This window comes from Hippichthys cyanospilos, chromosome 1 (genome assembly GCF_059441005.1).
Source record: "Hippichthys cyanospilos isolate Australia breed blue-spotted pipefish chromosome 1, RoL_Hcya_1.0, whole genome shotgun sequence".
Classification (NCBI taxonomy): Eukaryota; Metazoa; Chordata; class Actinopteri; order Syngnathiformes; family Syngnathidae; genus Hippichthys; species Hippichthys cyanospilos.
In genome coordinates, this window is record NC_142369.1 from 729,914 (window position 1) to 748,229 (window position 18,316).

The 18,316-nt window shown below is 46.8% G+C and overlaps 1 protein-coding gene across 3 annotated transcripts in view; it reads right to left on the reverse strand.

The window, feature by feature from the left end:
- Positions 1–18,239, reverse strand: part of LOC148428507 (phospholipid-transporting ATPase ABCA1) — a 63,940-nt gene extending 45,701 nt beyond the window's left edge. For 2 of the 3 annotated variants that reach the window (XM_088432080.1, XM_088432081.1), the window contains exons 1-14: positions 18,071–18,233; positions 16,233–16,362; positions 13,516–13,609; positions 13,296–13,437; positions 13,100–13,227; positions 11,459–11,586; positions 11,180–11,377; positions 8,063–8,149; positions 7,797–7,986; positions 5,086–5,225; positions 4,135–4,251; positions 2,176–2,373; positions 1,511–1,716; positions 222–398 (exon numbers count right to left, since the gene is read on the reverse strand). In XM_088432080.1, the coding sequence (XP_088288206.1) occupies positions 222–398; positions 1,511–1,716; positions 2,176–2,373; positions 4,135–4,251; positions 5,086–5,225; positions 7,797–7,986; positions 8,063–8,149; positions 11,180–11,377; positions 11,459–11,586; positions 13,100–13,227; positions 13,296–13,437; positions 13,516–13,609; positions 16,233–16,298 (1,871 nt within the window). In that variant the 5' untranslated portion in view covers positions 16,299–16,362; positions 18,071–18,233. Of the gene's footprint in view, positions 1–221; positions 399–1,510; positions 1,717–2,175; positions 2,374–4,134; positions 4,252–5,085; positions 5,226–7,796; positions 7,987–8,062; positions 8,150–11,179; positions 11,378–11,458; positions 11,587–13,099; positions 13,228–13,295; positions 13,438–13,515; positions 13,610–16,232; positions 16,363–18,070 lie in introns of all 3 variants that reach the window. The other variant, XM_088432086.1, reaches the window with a different exon arrangement.
- Between the last annotated feature and the right edge of the window lie 77 nt (positions 18,240–18,316).

Here is an 18,316-nt window from a genome sequence, read left to right on the forward strand (position 1 = left end):
CTTCAATTTCATACCTCTGTTATGCAGAAGTGGCGTTGTTTCCAAACCAGTCTGACGCGGTGCAGTAGTTGCCAAGAAGCGGCCACTTTTTAAAGTGTGCACATAACATTTGCTGCCTTGTTTTGAGGTCATTTGGCTCTATAACAACCATTTTTGTTGTATATTTTACATTTCTTTGTAAGTCCCCCCCCCCCCCAAAAAAAAAAAGGGTTTGTACTCACCGGTCATCCACATAGCAAGGGTACGGCATTTGCTGAGCGAAAACGCCCAGGGATGGGGCGCCGGGCGTTTGCGTCCGTATGATGCCGTGGTCCATCATGTCCTGCAGGTAGACGAAGCCTCCCCGTATATAGCGCAGGTCGTTAAAAGAGTTGTCTCGGGCCCCCGGAGACCATGACCTTATTAAAAGCAGACACATAGTCATCTGCGCCGCCAAAGGCCGAGAAAACGTCAAGCGGGCCGTCGCAACCGCCGTCGGAGAAGTCCGTCGCGATGCCGACGAAATTTAGGCGATAACATCTCGCCTTTCAAAAAAACTCCAGACCTTTTCAAAGTCGTCCATAAAACACCGGAGACGATTGTACACGGCGCGAACAAAGAACTGACCGTAAGGTCATACGGTAGAATGTGTACCATCCGTCAAAGATACCGGTCGAATAATACTTTGTACCATATATCCAACGATATACTGTGTATTATGTGTCAAACACCCAATAATACTACAGTATACAGTAGGCGCCACGTGACAACACGACTACGGGTCAAACAATTGTGTTTGCCAAGTCGTGGGATATATCGATCAATGATGTATATTACGTTACCAAACATGCCACGCGCCAAACAATATTACGTTTACCATTTGTCAAAAATATGAACCTTAACACGTCAAACGATACTAATGGTATCTCAAAAATACCGTGTGGCAAAGGTGGCAATGGCCTATGTAGCAGGCATTACAAATACAGTTGGCGTGTGGCAAAGGTGGCAATGGCCTATGTAGCAGGCATTACAAATACAGTTGGCGTGTACCATGTGTGAAGCGATATTGTGTCCAAAATACAATTCACCAAAGTATTAAAAGTAACGTGTCGAAAATAGTGCGTGTCAGATAGTCCCACTTGTACCAAGTAATACTATGTGAACTATGAGTCAACCAGCCCCACGTGAAATATTGCTATCCAGGATTTACCGTGTGTAAAACATTACCACGGGTGGAACAACGGTGTCAAAGAGTGCGATGCAAAAAACAACAACAAACACACCATATTACGCGTACTGTTTGTGGAAAAACACGAAATACTATCAAAAATACGATGTATTAACAATTCAAGTGTTATTTGCCCCGTGTCAAACGATATCAGCTTACCGTACGGTAAACCCAGCGCGCCAGGCGATATCATTTCCGGGCCGATAAGAATAATATTTGTCAAACGGTACGATCACGCGCACGGTTTGTACTGGTACGGATAACGAATAAATAAGCGAACGACTTTGATCCGCTGCTGCGTACCGTTCTTTCCTTTTGTCGGTGCGCTCCACCTCCTCAATATCCATTCGGATTTTGTAGCGCACGTGAGGAGGGAGTCGGCTGCCGTCGGACGGCACGTTATCAAAGACCACCCCGGCCCAGTAAGTGTCATTCTTGAGGAGCTGCAGCGCTCTGCCCACCAGCTGGCTTTCGCTGGGAGCGGCTTCAAATTTGTTCAGGTCCAAACACTAGCACAAAACAGGGACACGTTTACACGGGAAGTTAGGCAAAGCAACGGAAATGAAACTCAACTCCAAAAACATTTGCTTCATCTACACGTGTGCAAAGTTTCCGGAAATTTCCACCCATCGACTCCAAATCCCAAACTTTTTGGGAGCAGAGCGCATGAATCATGGAGAGGCGGCCATCGACAAACCCCACTTTGAATTGTGCGTGAGACCCGTCTTTCCACACGTGTTTGATCACACCGAGTTGAGAAAAGGGGCCCCCGCCGCTAACCGCGGCACAGATCGATACCCCGACTGCTCGCGTGTGCTCGTGCCGTATTTCACGCCATTAAAAGTCGACAGACAGCAAGGCCTCTCTCCGCGCACAAACGAGTGAAAAGATCTTTTCGGTGCCGCGAATAAACAGCCGAGGTACGGCCGACACAAAAGCCGCCCCGAGACGTGGCGCCGGATACGTACGCCGAGGAACTGGGACAGAAGCTGGAGAATCCGGGCGGTGGCGTTGTAAAGGTCCCGCCAGTCGTGGGGCGGCATCCCGGCGGGCCGCTCCTCCGGGGGGCCGTCGTAGAGGAAGTTGGCGATCAGAGCGGCGCTCGAGCCGCTTCCGTTGAGACGCTGGTCCAGGGCGGCGGCAAAAAAACGATTGGCCAGCAAAGCCTGACAACACAACGTACTTTCACCACGTACAGCGAGAACGTCCCCACGCATATTTGGTCAGACAAACGTGTCTGAAACTGTGTGATTTGGACATTTCTCAGGAAGAGAAATCTATCTGGCTCAATATGACCTACATCTGTAAAAGCGAGAAGACTAAGGACCTGACTCAAAATTTCGGGTATTATTAGGAATGATGCCGAATGATATATAGGATAAACCGAGCACACTGAAGTTGGAATTCTTTGAACGGGTCGAAAATGTGGAAACTGGAGATGAAACTGGAACCTGCAAAGTTGACATTTTTGGCCTCAGAAAATTTTGTAAGTCGAAATAATAAATAAGTTTGAATGGTCCGAAGTAGAAATTGGAATGGTTTGTACTGGTCGGGTAATGCCGAGGGAGGAGTCAAAAATGAAAAACGCGATGTTCCTATCTCATAAGTCGCAATATGGAGGATACTTTTGAGGGGTGAAAAATTGGGAATTTTTGGCACGTTACGAAATTGAGTTTTGGCATGTTAAACCGATGAGCAGAATGATTTACATTTTTGAATCTGTAATTTTGCATTTGGAAAGACGTGGGGGAAATTCAGCCTCATTGAAAATGGGTCATTTTGGGGTGAACATTTTACATTTGAGGAAATTTGTGAATATTTGACGTGACAACAATGCAAGCGCATCTCTTAGCATTTTTGGGGGAATCTGTTGATGGTGGTATGGTGAAAATCAGATGAAAAATTGCGGGAGCAGCATGTCAAAAAGTGCAAGGAATCAAACAGTCGAAGCAAAACATTGCTTCAAACCGTAGCGTGCCACAAAAACCACCAGGTGTGAAAATAACCTGTACCAAGACCGCGTAGCATGTGTCGAGTCTTTGCCGAACTGAGCTTCACAATGTTATGTCGCGTTCCTCTTGGGATCTGAATGTTTGTAAGCGGAGTAACAAGCAAGGGCCCGAAGGTAGCAAAAAGTTGGAAAAAATTTGGAAATGTTCCTTTGACGGGGGATCAGGTCCCCGACCCCTTTTGACTCCCCGGGCTCCTCGACGCCTGTGTTTACGGCCTTTCTTTTCGGCTCCGGACCTCGGATGGACTCGCCGGCCGCGGTAATCGGTCCATCAAAACTAAAAGACGTCGGCGACCTTGAACGACCTTCGCCGGCGATGACGAAAGGCTCTCCGGGCCGGTGGGCCGGTAGCGCCGGGCGACGGCGGAGAAAATGAAGACAAAGGAGGAACGCGGGCCCATTTGTGTAAAGGTTAGGGCTAGGGTAATGAATACGGCGGCGGTGCGGAGCTCCCGATGTCTGCTTCCCTCCAGCTGCCTATAAGCTCATTTGGACCGACGCTAGAGTAATGTCAGTGTCAAGGAAATACTGCAAGGGAGAGAAGGGGAGGGAGGGAAAGGGATAGAGGTGCAGGCAAAGTGTCCATGTCCTCTACTTCTATAGATAATCCCTTCTGCCAGGATGAAAATGATCCCGTACTTATCCGTAATTACTTGCATCCCTGGCTTCCCCGTGCTGAGCGGGAGGCTCCAAAACGCCACGCTCTCCCCCGCCGCGTCTATACCTCCTTTGTTTTTCAGACGGGGGTCGGCTCTTTTTTTTGGACCGTCCAAGGCCCGGTCGGGGCGTCGGAACTCGTCGGGGGGCAGCGGTCAGTGATCTGGGCGCCCTGGCCGAGACTCGATACGACGCCCCCCAGATTCTCCGCAGAACTTGACGATTGATTAACAGAGACGGTGTTGGAAATCAACCTTACCCGTATGAAGTTGACCTCCCGGCTGTTTTGAAAGAAATCCCAAAGGCGTGGTCCCAGTTCAGCCCAAGCGTCGGCCGCTGCTTTTAGCGCGGCTAAGGCGCTGAAGGTTTCGTTAGCCTGAATGACGGCAACAACACAAACAGAAACTGATCGAAACCAAGCTGCGTTGAACAAATAATGGAATATATTCATAATGGAATATGCTAAAAAATATATATGATGACAGTTTTTGCTTAAACTTAAACCGTACATCCCAGAAAACTTTTTTCCACAAACATGATTACGTATGGGACAAAATGATATCAGTAGCGAATTAGCAATCAAGCTAATTAAAACGCCATTTTTCAGTAAGCCCGGTTCGTTAATTATTGATAACTAGGAACTGCGTATGTGTAAGACAATTAGCAATAAGGCACAGTTGTTTTCACGTATGAAATTGCCTTTGAAAGGAAGTTGACAGGAAGCCTGTCTCTTAGCAGCTAGCTGCTAGCAATTAGCTGCTACATCTGGCAACAGGTGTCTCGTTACGCAACGTCAACATCATTAAGGTGTTTTTTTTTTTTTAAGTGTACTTAATTAGAGATTGAAGATGATTTGACTTCTTCTCGTTATCGGCAACGTAAAGCAGATTCCAATTATCGACTTTCTTCAGTCTGGAAGACAAGTCAGTTTAGCCCCCGCACCGTTGCACGCCACAAGGAACAATTTTTAAACAAATGCATACCAAGGCATCGTTGTCCACGCATTAGTGTATTTTAAAGTTTGATTTTCTCGGAACATTGCCGGTAGGCACGGTCACGCATAGCACTTTTTCTTTTTTTTTGCTGCGGCTGGCTTGACTTGTTTTTGAACTACAAATAACTAATGAATTGTCAAGGATTTTCCTTCTTCTTTTTTTTTTTTTTTTAATCAAGGACTCGTTTCAAGTCTACACCGGTGACAATTTATTACCTCTTTCACGATGAGTCGTGTGGCCGGGGTATCGGGTGTGAAAAGGACTTTTCCACGGAAAAAAGGCTTGAAGGTACTCCAGATGTAGCGGAGGCCAGGGGTTCCCTCCAGAGTGTCAACGAGGGTTTGACAAAAAGAACCTGCGGACGCAATTGGGAAATGGAAAAACTAGTCGTTTTCTGCGAGGGTTAGGATATCAGGAGTAGAAATTGTACTACTCTTTTCACCCGGTTTCTTACGTTCACCTCTAAATGCGGGATTTGGGAGCACCTGAGTCCACAAAAAAAAAAAAAAAAAAACTTTGTGAGAATAATGCACAGCAGTAGCTGTGTCATTATTAATTGAACTGGGCTGCCCACGTGAATAGCAGAGGTAGGTTAGGAAAACCGCAAGCAGGTTAAGTGAGGACCGCGGCGCTACTGCACCGCTCTCCACATAATAAGAATCCTCTTCTTTCAGGGGCGCAAACCAAACAGGCTCATATTTACACAGTTTTACAAGTTGACAGTCTCACAAGTACACAGGTAGTACTACACGGGTGTCAAACTCAAAGCCCGGGGACCAGATCCGGCCCGCCGCATCGTTTCACGTGGCCGGCGAAATGCTAATGAGGACTTGAAGTTTCTGACTGAAATATCAAATGTGCCAAATTTTAAAAATTAAAATGAAAAATCTCATTATAATATAAAAGAAGAAATTCCGTCCAAAAAATAAACCTAACTTTAAGATAAAAAAGGGTTTAAAAAAAAAAAGCATCACGCATATAGGCCTCCAAGGTCCGACAATCTCCCTTCTAGCATCCTCCTTGAGCAGTCTTTTTCTTTGACTTTTTTTTTTTTTCCTGCCCGCCACACCTTAGGGGAGATGTTAGCAGGCGTTTTCAGAGCAATTAAACGCGAGCCCTCCCGCTTGCTCGCCGCCTCTCGCAGGTGCTGCTGGGAGGTGGGCGCCAGAGGAGAGCTAATGGCCGCCCTCTACCCGGACCCCGGCCAGCTGTTTCCATCAAAGGCGGCAACAGATGCCACTTTGTGTAACGCTGGCCCACCAAGATCGGCTTCTAATCATTAGCTGCCAACGGCAAGGTCGGCAATACGTGATCTATTTTTGTACGGCGTACGCTTTGATCTTATATCGGAATAAGCCCAAGAAAAAGAACGAAATCTCGGGCATTTCGAATCGGACTTCAACGTCTGCGATTTACGATGCCTTTGCCAGCGCTTTCACACTTCCAGAGCAGTCGTAATTGGCCATTCACGCACGCGGCCGCGTGGCGTTCCGGGACACGTTTGAGTGCAAGAAAATGCCAAAACAGCCATTAGCGCGCTAACCCACACGTTAGTGCTTATTTTGTCTGGCCGACGTCGCGTTTGCGCTCATTTGCGCTGGCACCGTTTGCCGTACAACTTTTTCTTTCCCGGGGAACAGTGGCGTCTTATTAAAATCTAATTGCGCGCCGCTTCTTGCTTCGTGAGAAGCTTTAATGAAATGTCGAAAAGCAAAGATCTAATTCTCGGGGATCTTTTGGAACGAAATCGGCCGACCGGAAAGCCTGCGGCGCATTTACCCTTTGGACGCCGGGAAGAAGTGGAAACGCAAGGCCGGACCGCGCCTGGCCTGGCCGGCCGGCCGGACCGCGCCCGGCCCCTCGGCCCGTCTTGCTCCAGGCCATTTCCGCGCTACGGCTGTTTGCCGACCGAACGCCTCATTGGGCCACGGGAGCAGCTTTGCTTCTCAATCCTGCAGCAAAATTTCATAGCTAGGAAACGTTACACGCGGATTAAGGAAAAGTGATGCTAAATGAGCCAAATTGACAACAACCGATAGTAGCCAGGGGACATTGTACGTGTGAAGTAGAATTGTTGTTGGATCCATTTTGGTTTCAGCGCGGTCTCAAGACCACTTTGTACAAGCGTCTCGGAGTTTACGTCGCTCTCATACGGATCAGACACTAGATTTGTTTTTTTTTCCAAGACCGCTCTCGACCGCTACTGCTAGCTAATACTTAGGCGGCTGAATTGTCAAAGTGAAACAACATGTTTACATTTGAGATATGTTTAATTGGACTACCTAAAAAAAACGTAGCAGAATTTGTTTTGCTGCAAATGCAATGAAAAAAAAAGGCCTTGGTCCTGCCCTTGGCCTTGTTATCACCCAACTTGGGTTTTGAAAGGGTCATAACATCGTAAAATATAAATATATATTTACATTCAACCTCTCAAAGTGTTCAGTGCTATCCGCCTTATTCATACATGCAACAATCTTCTTGGGGGGTGTGGGGACCTATTTATGTACAAAAATTGTCAAATTGCCTTAGTCTTAGTCTTTTCTGATGCGGTCTCGGCTGCAACCCTAGTCAAGTGTGTCTAAATGACACTACACTTACATTCATGAAAGCTCATTTGCAGCAAACAAGCTCCCAAGTATCGACGCTCGGAAGGAAAATATCCCCGCCAAAAAATAAACAAGTCGTACTTGCACGTCCTTAGAACCGATGACCCGACTAATACGTAATCTCACGAGTATACAACTGTATAATAAAAAAAGCACGTGTCCTCACAAATATATCCTGAGTAGAAAATAAGCTCAGTTCCACATTCTTTGATGGAGAAATCCTCTGTTGAAATACCTCCCAATTGAATACGGTAATAATCCATTCCTGGCGGCCGGGAGCAAAATACGGCTATATTATCAAATATTGCAAGGACGCTCACTGGAAGTGTTGCGCTGCCTGGAGATTGACTGCATGCTAAGCACTGGTGTGAGCGACAGGGAGCCCAGGGTCACGTTGGTGGAATTGGAGTCAAGCTGCTTTCCGCACAGAAGCATATTGACGCTGCCAATCGCGTCCCCCTGGAAATCCAACCGCCCTGCGAGGATCATGGAGTTCTGCAAACGGCTCACCTGGTTTAAAAGAGAGAAAAAAACATATTTGATCATCATATCAAGAAAAGATTTGCTGCGTGACTGCAATACCAACCTCCTGGAGGACGGGGAGGGCACTGGCCGCGCTTCCCGTGAGCAGCGTCGTCACGTAGACGCCGTCCAAATTCAACGCTGACGGAAGCTGGAGAAATATCAGGCGCAATGGTACGCGTGGCTCAGTTTGGAATTGGGGCCGGGATTTCAGAGAAATGATCTGGATCGCGGACGCTCAGGTTCTCAAAATGAGGGCTGTTTTAAGTTCGCGGAGTAGGACGGTCAAAACCGCGTGAACATTGGTACGCATCCTTACACGTCCTCGCAAGGAAGCGTCCACACCGGTGCACATTCTTCAAAGTAAACATGCTTACAAGTACGCATCATTTATATAATTACGGGGAAACTTCCACAAAAACGCGATGCCGATATGAAGTAAACATTTTCCAGTGGTACGGTGTTTTGTAGCCTGGGTTAAACCCCTTAGCCGCCTTTGTTTTCGTGTTACACTTTGTGTCTTTCGTTTGCAGTGTAACTGTAGAACCACAGACATGGGATTTTTTTTTTTTTTTTTTTACTGATCTCGCGTAAACGATCTCAAAGGTACAAACCATTAGAATGACATCATCTCATCTGCCTGCATCCTTCCACAAACGACTTCAAGCACACATCCTTCCGATAAACGTCCTTCTAAGTAAACTACCTCAAAGATATTATTAGCCTTAAGTGTGTACGCTCTCATACAAACACACCATGACAAGTCAGTGTGGGAAAGCTCCGGCTATTAAACCCGCCATGCAATTGTCAAAACCTCTGCGGTTTAAAAAAAAACCAAACAACAAAAACGTCAATTTGATAACATGCCTGCACGGTCCAGTCAGGCCTTCACCGTTCACCAGTTGGGCGATAAAGTCGTCGTCCCTTCATTCGCGCTCTTGTTGTTATCGCCGTCATTCCGCATGCGGGCCTTTAAGCGCGATGGCTTGATGTTCTATTCCATCCATTTGCTGACGGCACCCGGGAGCTTTTTCTTTTTTTTTTTTTTTTTCCTGCGCCCTATTTTGTCCGAGGCTTTTCTTTTACTGCGCCTGTGGGCTGAAATTGTTCAAATAATCTCCCCTACAAACTTCCTCGCCTTATCACTTATTTATTGGATTTGCTGGGGCATATATTTTCCCTCCAAGATAAACTCAAAAGAAAAAAGTGCCGGCTTGCATAATCCCAGCGGGAACTCTGGGATTTAAAAAGAATTCAAGAGAACATCGGTTCTAATAAATATTTCTGGTGATGGCATGTATTTTAATAACATCACGGGGAGACGCGGAGGTGAGCAGCAAAATGAAGCGCCGGCTATAAGCGGAGAAAAAAAGAAACAGCCAGAATATACTGCAAGCGATGCATCATCTACACAGCAGTAAAGCTGTTTAAGTGTTTTGACCTTTTAGCAATATTACCTGTAGTTAACTTATCTGTACACTTCTACGACAGTTAATCGTAGGGTGAAAACGCTTTGTCCCTTTGGCGAGTTCCTACAAGAAAAGAAAAAAAAGCCTACGGCTTACCGCAACCCTAACGAAAAAACCTTTACACCTCATTTAAATCTGCTTTTTTTTCTTTTAATTGTTCTATATTATCCGCGTAAGTGGGGAATCAGCACATAGCTTCATTGCTCAGTGAGCCGTCGTGTTCATAGCGTGACTTTGACCTACTCCCAATCATATCCAGACCCTCAAATCTCAACCCCATCGCCTTAAACCTAACCCCATCCCCAAGCTATCTATAAGCAGAATTGCCAGTGGCTGGCGTGGCTTCCCATTAGGCAAGGCAGCCAATTGCTCGCCCCCAAAGCGAGAAGGGGCCCACAGAAATCCAACAGATTTGACACAAATAACATAAGATGCAGATGACAAGCTGACTGCTTAAAGAGGCTCTTCAGTCACACACGAGTGAGAGAACGAGTGAGAGAAAGTGAGAGAAAAATCCAGCTAGTTAGAGTGAGAGAGAGAGCGAGAGAGAGAGAGAGAGAGAGAGAGAGCTGTCTGGCGTGTTTGGATTGGAGGTCATGGCTTTTCTGGTTTTATGGGGTTATGTTCTAGTTTTAATCATGTTCCCGTAGCCCTCGCGTCTGCCTTTTCTTCTGTGTCTCGTTAGAACGATGTCGTCCGCCCGTCTGCTTACCCGCCCCCGCGTGTCAACCAATCAGATTCCCCTGCCTGGCCCGCGTTCTCCTAATATTGTGTGAGTTTATTTAAGTCCCAGTTTAGTTCCGTTCAGTTGTGGGGTTATTGTCTTTGTGTTTGACGGCCGTCCGTCCGAGTTCTTCAGCGAACGCGTTCCGACTATCTCCAGCCTACCTGGCTCCGTGTCCCTGCTGCCTTTTGTGAGTTGTTCGTTTCAAGTTTTTTGTTGTTGTTACTTTGCATTATTTTGTTCCTGTGGATCCTGCCTCAGTTTGTGATTAAATATTCATTTCTTGAGCCACTATCTCCCAGTTTCCTGCATTTTTTTGGGGCCCACTCCTTTCCTCCGCTCTACACACCATGCCGCATCATGACAAGGGCAAGGGAAAGAGAAAAAGACAGAGATTTTCCTGGTATTAAAATGCAAAACGGTGTCGATACACTACTCTCACTTACACCCGTTCCTCCTATCCAATCGGCCCCCGTGGGAATCCAGTATTCATAACAATAGTTCTATTCAGTACTGACACAAATTGTCCAGCTGTGTGCTCCCAAACACGTATTTTGGCCTCTTCAGCATTTCTACACGAAAACATTGTAGCTATAAATGAAACGTTACTGTTTACTTGGCCGACAACCTCCGGAACCAAAACGAAACGAAAGGATGCGGATAAGGTTGGCGTGTGTTTTCTCTCGCACAGACAGTAGGGGGGGGTGTTGGGGAGATACGAATTGCTCCTGTCTCGCTTCTGTCATTATAAGCGCACTTCAAGCCGTTTTCCTCTGCATGGGCGGGACTAGCGTGCGAGCGCAAAATAAGAAAGGCATGTGAAGGAAAAGAATCCTTTTGGGGGTGATTGGGCTGAGAACAAGGTTAAAAGGTCTAAAAATGTGACTTTTCATGTTACGGCCCCTTTAAGAAACCATTCCGGCTAAAACACTGAGAAGAACTCCTTTTTCACGGATGCTTCTTTCTATGACGTCAAAATAAGGCTGACCTGAGCCAAGACTTTGCTGGTGTCCAGGTTTTGCAGAAGCAGTCGCTGGCTGTCGCTGAGCCGCTGAGGGCCCAGGGAGCAGCTGGCGTTCTGGAAGGCTTCCCTCTCCGACGGGCTGCTAAACTGGATGTAGCGGTCCAGGTCCTCGCCGTCGCAAAGGATGCTCCCCAGGCGACCGGGTGCCGGGACGCCTGCGATCTGGTGTTGGCAAAAGGGCATTTCCAGGACATTCGAATGAGTCCCGCTCTGCTCTTTTGCTTGTTTTACGGTTATACCCACCGAGTAGATGGAAATGTTGGCGGCCGTGAGGCCCTCAACCACCGGAAGCGGTAATGACAAATTCTCTCTCAAGTGTGCCGAGAAGGTTTCGTCGTCTCTCAGGATGGACGTCAGTCGAATAGATTGTCCTTAAGTGGAAAGGGTGAGCAAATATTTTGGGCATGGGTGAGTTTTTCAGGGAATAGCTGAGTCGGTTGGCTTGCTAGCTAGCAAGCTACCTTGTCCCCAAAACAAGCTAGCTGGCTTTGTTCCATTTACTACACAAAGGCGTGAATTTGTAAATAGTCGAGCATCCCAAACTTTCATACGGTGCCCATCCTCCGTTCTTGCAAATGACCTTTTCGGCATCTCACCCCAGACGATGTTTACCATTAATTATGCTCCCGCTTGGATCGTTTATCTTGTAACAAGCTAGCAAGCTAACCTTGCAAAAATCAGCTGGATAGCTAGCTGGCCACCAGCTAGCTACCAGCTACCTGCTATTTTGCCAGTTTCAAAAAATTATACACACACTTACACAAATGGATTATTTTAAATATAGCCAGTCATTAATATGTGGGAGATTAAAGCTGCGCTTAAAAAAAAACAATTCTTCCATCAGCCGTCCAAAATTTTTCAATGGTTCCCCACCCGTTGTTCTTTCTAATGACCGTTTCGTAGTCTTACCTCAGATGACACATTCCATTAATTATGCTCGTGGCTGGGTCTTTGATGGATTTAATCTGGTAAAAAGCTAGCTGGCTAGCTAGCCGATTTGTTTTTGCAATGAAAAAAAAAAAATGCGCGCGGTCAAGCATGAATATGTGAGCGATGATTGTAATCGACTACCTTTGCCATAGAAAAAAAACATCAATATGTTCCCATGATGCCCCACCCGTCGTTCTTGCTAACAAGCGTTGTCCGACCTTAGATGACCTGCTCCATTAATTATGCTCCTGCTTGTATCTTTTACGGATTTAATCATGTAACTAGCTCACTCGCTAGTTGCTAGCTAGCCAACTTGTTTCTGCCTTAAAGACCAAATTAGTTGAATTTGTAAATAGTCAGTCATAAATATGCGAGTGGTTTAAAGGTTATTCTTCCATTCACTGCCGTTTCCGTGCAAAACTTTTGCGCGGCGCCCCACCCCTCGTTCTTGCTAACGACCTTTTCGTAGTCTCACCTCAGACGAGGCGTACCATTAATTATGCTCCCGCTCGGATCTTTGATGGATTTAATCTTGTATATTACAAGCCGGTGACCCTCGAAATGCAAATGTCCCCCACCGGTTGTTTGTTGCACGGCGGTGGCACGCCTCTCCCTTTGCCTATTTGCAAATTAGATAGCGCGGGGTGGGGCGGATGAGGAAAAATCTGAATAGCGGTGCGCCAAATGGGCCTAATGCAAAGCAGCAACTTATCAAGACAAATGATCTGTCAGCCTGCATGCAAAATGGCGTCGTAAATAATCACGCCTGGTTGTTTTTGAGGGATAAAGGAGAACAACAAATCCTCGGGGGTGTCATCCGAACAACGGCCATACTTTTCCTCGGTGGCAAATACTTGACAAAGACATAAGAGGCGGAATCGCGGCGCTTTTCCGTGACTCTATTTACACCCGATTATCTGGCTCGTACGGCACTCGCCATTCGAAAGATCCTACCGCCGCGAGCGTCCGCGCGCGACGTGACCGAGGCCCATCGGCTGACGTCACGGGCGAGCCGGCGGACGTTCCCCAGGGTGGATTTGTTCCCCAGGAGACTTTGCAGCTCAATCAGTGCCCTGGAAATTCTGAGAGAACAAGGTCATTACGGCGCGCTCTTAATGGGTTGTGTTTGAAACGACATGATTTGGCTTACACCGAGTTGTTAAAGTTGTTGACTTGTCCCGGCGTCTCCCCTGGCGTGGGATGACTCAGACAGGGATTGTCAATGTTGCACACCAGACCTTGAATCCAAGGGAGCACCCCGGCCGACGGCATGGCTTTATTCGGGTAGTGGCCTAGAGAAACCCACTCGTCTGATTTTTCGCAAGCGCCGAGCCCAGCGAATCTAAATCGGAGGATGGGCCTGGACTTACACTGGCCTTTGTAGGTCGGCTCGTTGGTGAAGCGCACCCACACCAGGATGATGAAGAGGAAAAGAGGCCAAAGGATTTCCACAACTAAGCGCACCTGAAGAAAACACTCAGAGTCATCCTCACATAGCGTTGGGATACGATGAGAGATCCCGATCCTGGCATTGCCCCAACTCCAACCCCGCGATTCTCAAATACCAGTATATATAGGTATTTTTTTACTTTCGTGACACAAAACCTTTTATCCAGAGAAAGTTCTTTGCCCCCAGGGATGAGAGTCGGAAGCAGTCATTCAGATTTCCACAAATGAGAAGTTGAAATCCGGACTTGGAATATTGTAATCCCAGTTCCGATTTAGCCACCATTTTCCCCCAAGACAACGATATCGACATCTGATTTTGGAACCGTAAAATGAAGCCAACCCAAAGCCTTGCTCTCGCCTCGGCCCAAGTCCAACCGCAACCCGATCTTCCGCCCTGAACTCCCCAAGAGCGCCTTTAAATCCACGTCACCAAAAAACATATTTTCACATGCGCCGATACGTTCAAACGACCGTGACGTACAGACGGCAATGCTTCCGCCCTCCTCCTGGTTCAGCGATTTACAGACGAGGCATCCCGCTAGATACTGGAACTTGCAAAAGAAATGCCACGTAGGAGGAATTATACGGACTTGTTCAACGTCTTGAAGATTTTGCCACCGGACAGCCGCGCCTTTGTGAATAGATAATCTCCTCCTTTGAAATGATGTGAAAGAGCGGACCATAAAATCAGCGCCGTGCCCGTTATAAAATGTTAAAATGCTTGGCGAGGCATTCATATAATTGGTCATTAACCTCTACAAGCCCTCCGCAAGCACTGTTGTCCTTGCCAACTCCCACCGGTTTCATCTAATAGTCGTTTTTCATGTTGACGCCGCGCAAATACCCTACATTCCGAGCACAAAAACCGGCGCCGTCCCCCTCCCCGCGCCGAACGAAGAAATGGCGGCGTATTGCTTTCGGGCGGATCCCGCTTTCCCCCGCTGCAAAGTTGTAAAAATGCAATTTAATTTTGCCCTAAGTTATTCTGACAAAGTAAGGAAATGAATGAAAGCTTCTCCTTGCGAAGATGCCTTTTGTTCTACAGAGGCAGCGGGCGGGCGCGCCGCTGCGCTCGGGCCCCTTACCAAACAAGTGGGCGGTTGCGACTCCCACTGACTGCCGAGGTTACGAAGGAACCGACGGAACGACCGCAGAAGACGCCGCGTTCTCTGTCGCCGCGCGCTTCGACAAATGACCCCCGACATTTTGCTCTGGGATACGCCGTGTTATCTGGCAGCGATGCGTGACCTCTTATCCGATTGTGCCGATAAGAGAGCGGCAATAAAATTCTTAATATAACGCCGGGTGATCACATGACCAGACACGGGGTGTTACGTCTTATCAAAAAGCTTTCAGAGGAAGGTTTTTATACGGGGCGTAACAAAAACCGGTTGGAGCCAGAAAATCGTTTTGCGATTTAAGAGATGTGAGCGCATCCAATCGAAGTGAATCCTCTGGATTACGACTCACAAATATGTTTGAAAATATTTGCGAGCACGTTCGAACGACGGCTGCATGCTAAAAAACGTGTTTTTCCCTATCACGGCAAGGTGTTGAAGTGTGAACTCGTATGGGAAAAGATGCTATGTTTTTAGCATTTAGCCTACAAGTACGTTCAGACGTACGTTCGAGAATATTTACGAGTGCGTTCTAAATTATTGACGAACTTTCAAACGCACTCAAAACTGCGTTGGATCGTGCTTGCTAATATGTTTGAAAATACCTTCAAACACGTTCAAAGGTACAGCACTTGTAGCTTAAATGCTAAATATGTGGAATTTCCCTTGGGTATTAAAGCGTGCGGGGAAAAGATCCCGTTTTTAGCGTTTAGCCTACAAATACGTCCAAACGTATTCCCAAGTATGTTCAAATGAGTTTGCCAGCGAAACAGTAGGCGTTTGCTGATCATTTTCACTTCTCCGGCACGTTTTTACTACAAGTATCACGCTCTGTGGGAAATGGAATCAGATGGAGATATATTACATTAGCATCACCGTGGCTGCCGTCTTCTGTTCCCCCGAGGTGACGGAGGAAGAATTTCACCGTGTGGTTTCGTGCTATACATGTGACAATAATTCTCGACAATATTTACTCCAGCTCCACATTTTCGTACTCTGAGCCTTACAATATTCGATCAAACCAACGTCGACCATTGGTTCGCAGCCTCGGCCGGAATGAAACATTTTCTCAACGAAAATCCAAAGTGCCTCAGAGTTATGACGTGACCCCCCCCTTCCAATTCCCGCTTTGTTAAGAACTGCGGATCAATGAAATGAAAGTGCCATTTTGAAAGTAAATTTTGAGTACGTTTGAAAAAATGCGAGGCGGTTCTGCTATTGCCACAAGGAGACTTTGCCCTTGAAAGCAAACTCTTTAACAGTCGGTCCGGCCCGGTCCGTTCATTAAGTCAAAGGCAGACTTTGTTAGTACGACAATGCGGACGACGCGACATCACGATCACACAAACGAGGCGTCCCAAAATTAAAGGCGACGCTTTGAATCGGCGGGCATTAAGGCGAGATTGCTCTTCTTCTCGGAGGGGGGCGATTTAGGGGCGCATCCCGTTTCTTCTCATCCTCTTCTCGCCCTCACAGTTGAATTTGCAAAGTTAAAACAAAGAGGGGCGGGTCGGCGGTACCTTTTGTCTCTTCCGGAGAGTGAAGTTCTTCCACAGGAGCAGCGCCAACTGCGTCAGGAGACCCATTACGCCTCAGCCCGGCAATATCCTGCCAACGCGTCTCTATGGCAACCGGTCCACTTAATAAACCCTGCAGGGGATAAAAGCCGGAGTTTGGTTTTTAATACAGAGCGGCGCCGCGTCTTGGGCCGTGGGGCTCGGGGGTCGCCGCTAATCATTCACTTCCTCTGGCTTTAGGGCTTACGGCGAAGCACCTGCTCCCGCAATTATTGCTAGCGTCATCACCAAAAGCAAGACGGGAGGTTCCGCTTGGCCTCGCCCTTACAGGGGACTTCATTAAACACCTCGTTTGACTCCTAATGACGGACGCGCTACTGTTTCGCCCCCGCGACATATTTGAAGCCGAAACTGGGAGTAAGATTTGCTTTTCACGTTGCATTATTTTGTCCTGTTTCTTTCCAACAGGCTTTTGGCCGGGGAAGTTTTACCTGAGAGTTATAAAACTTTGTTATAACGTCTTGGTTCGTGCTTGATATGTTGTTGTTCACGGGCCAAAGGTCTTTTTTTTTTTTTTTTTTTAAGCACACTTCAAACGATACTGAACATTTAGTGAACTGAGGAGGCAAGGTGAAGCCGGTGGGGATGGGCATTTTTTGGGGGCGGCCCACGGCGGGCGCGCCACCGCTTAACGCTCCATTTCCTCTTCCTGCCGCGCCTTCCCCTTGGTGCGTTTCCATTATTTACAGCAACACTGGCCAATGTTTTATTTACTGTCATTTAGCCTCGTGACACTCTTGGTTCCCAAATGGGCAAATTAGAAGTCGGCTAGCCTACGGCGCCGATGGCTTTCGTATTGTTCTCGTGTCGCCTGCGCACATGTATTCCTATCCTCTAGGGGACTCCAGCGACAAGGGACAACACGACTGCGACTTGCATTGTAGTTGCGTTGGAAAACATGGCACTTTTTTCTCTCTGGGAATAAATTACTTTTTCTATCTATCTATCTATCTATCTATCTATCTATCTATCTATCTATCTATCCATCCATCTATGAACATACAAACGGATATTCATCTTCGTGCCTCATTCACACTGCATACACATTTACAGAACATATACATGTGTATATACACCAATTACAATTATATTTTGCCAAGGCCCCCTAGGAAAGAGAAAACTGCCCCCCCTCATTCGACACGATGACTATAAGCAAAATTATTATCTATAAAAATTGTATAAGTATACCTAAACCTTACCTAAACAAAAGAAAACTTTAAATCAACTTTCAACAACTGTTAAATATTTTGTTACACCGTTGATACAAATTACAGCTTAGTCTAAAATAGAAAAAAATAACCAAGAGCAGTAAAGTGCCTGAAACTAAAAGAAAACAAGAAAATTCTTATTACACTTCAAATGACAAAAACGTGTATATGTATACACACACGTACAAATACCATATACTGCATATACTGTGTGTGCTTGTGTGTGTGTGTGTATATATATATATATATATATATATATATATATATATATATATATATATATATATATATATATATATATATATATATATATATATATATATATGGTATACTGTATGTACACTAACGCACTGTACTGTAAAACAGTACACAAGAACTTCTCGTAATCGTGTCGGTCGTGTAAATGATTAACAAAGGAAAAGCGCTCACCTGTTAAAGTTCACTCTGACTCAAGCAAGACAGGAAAATTAAGGCAAGACACGAAGATAAACGCTGCATTTTTCTTCGGAACCCATCCATACATCCGAAATAGGACGAGCAAAATGAGGTGGGAAACATGCGAACGCGGCTTACCTTGGGCCGGCTCCAAACGTGTGTCCGGCGGGCGGGCCCACTTCGCTCGGCGTCCTTTTACCCGCTCTCGTAAAGTATGCAAATGGCCCCCGGCGACGGGAGCCGAGGCGACGAGCTCGCGGGTGGCTTCCGGGGTCACCGTGGCAACAGCGTGAGTCGGGGCGAGATACTAACGCCAAGCGGCAGGTGTCCGTCCCGGCTCTTCTATCTGTATCGACAAAGCGCACCCGAGGTGATTTCAGGTCT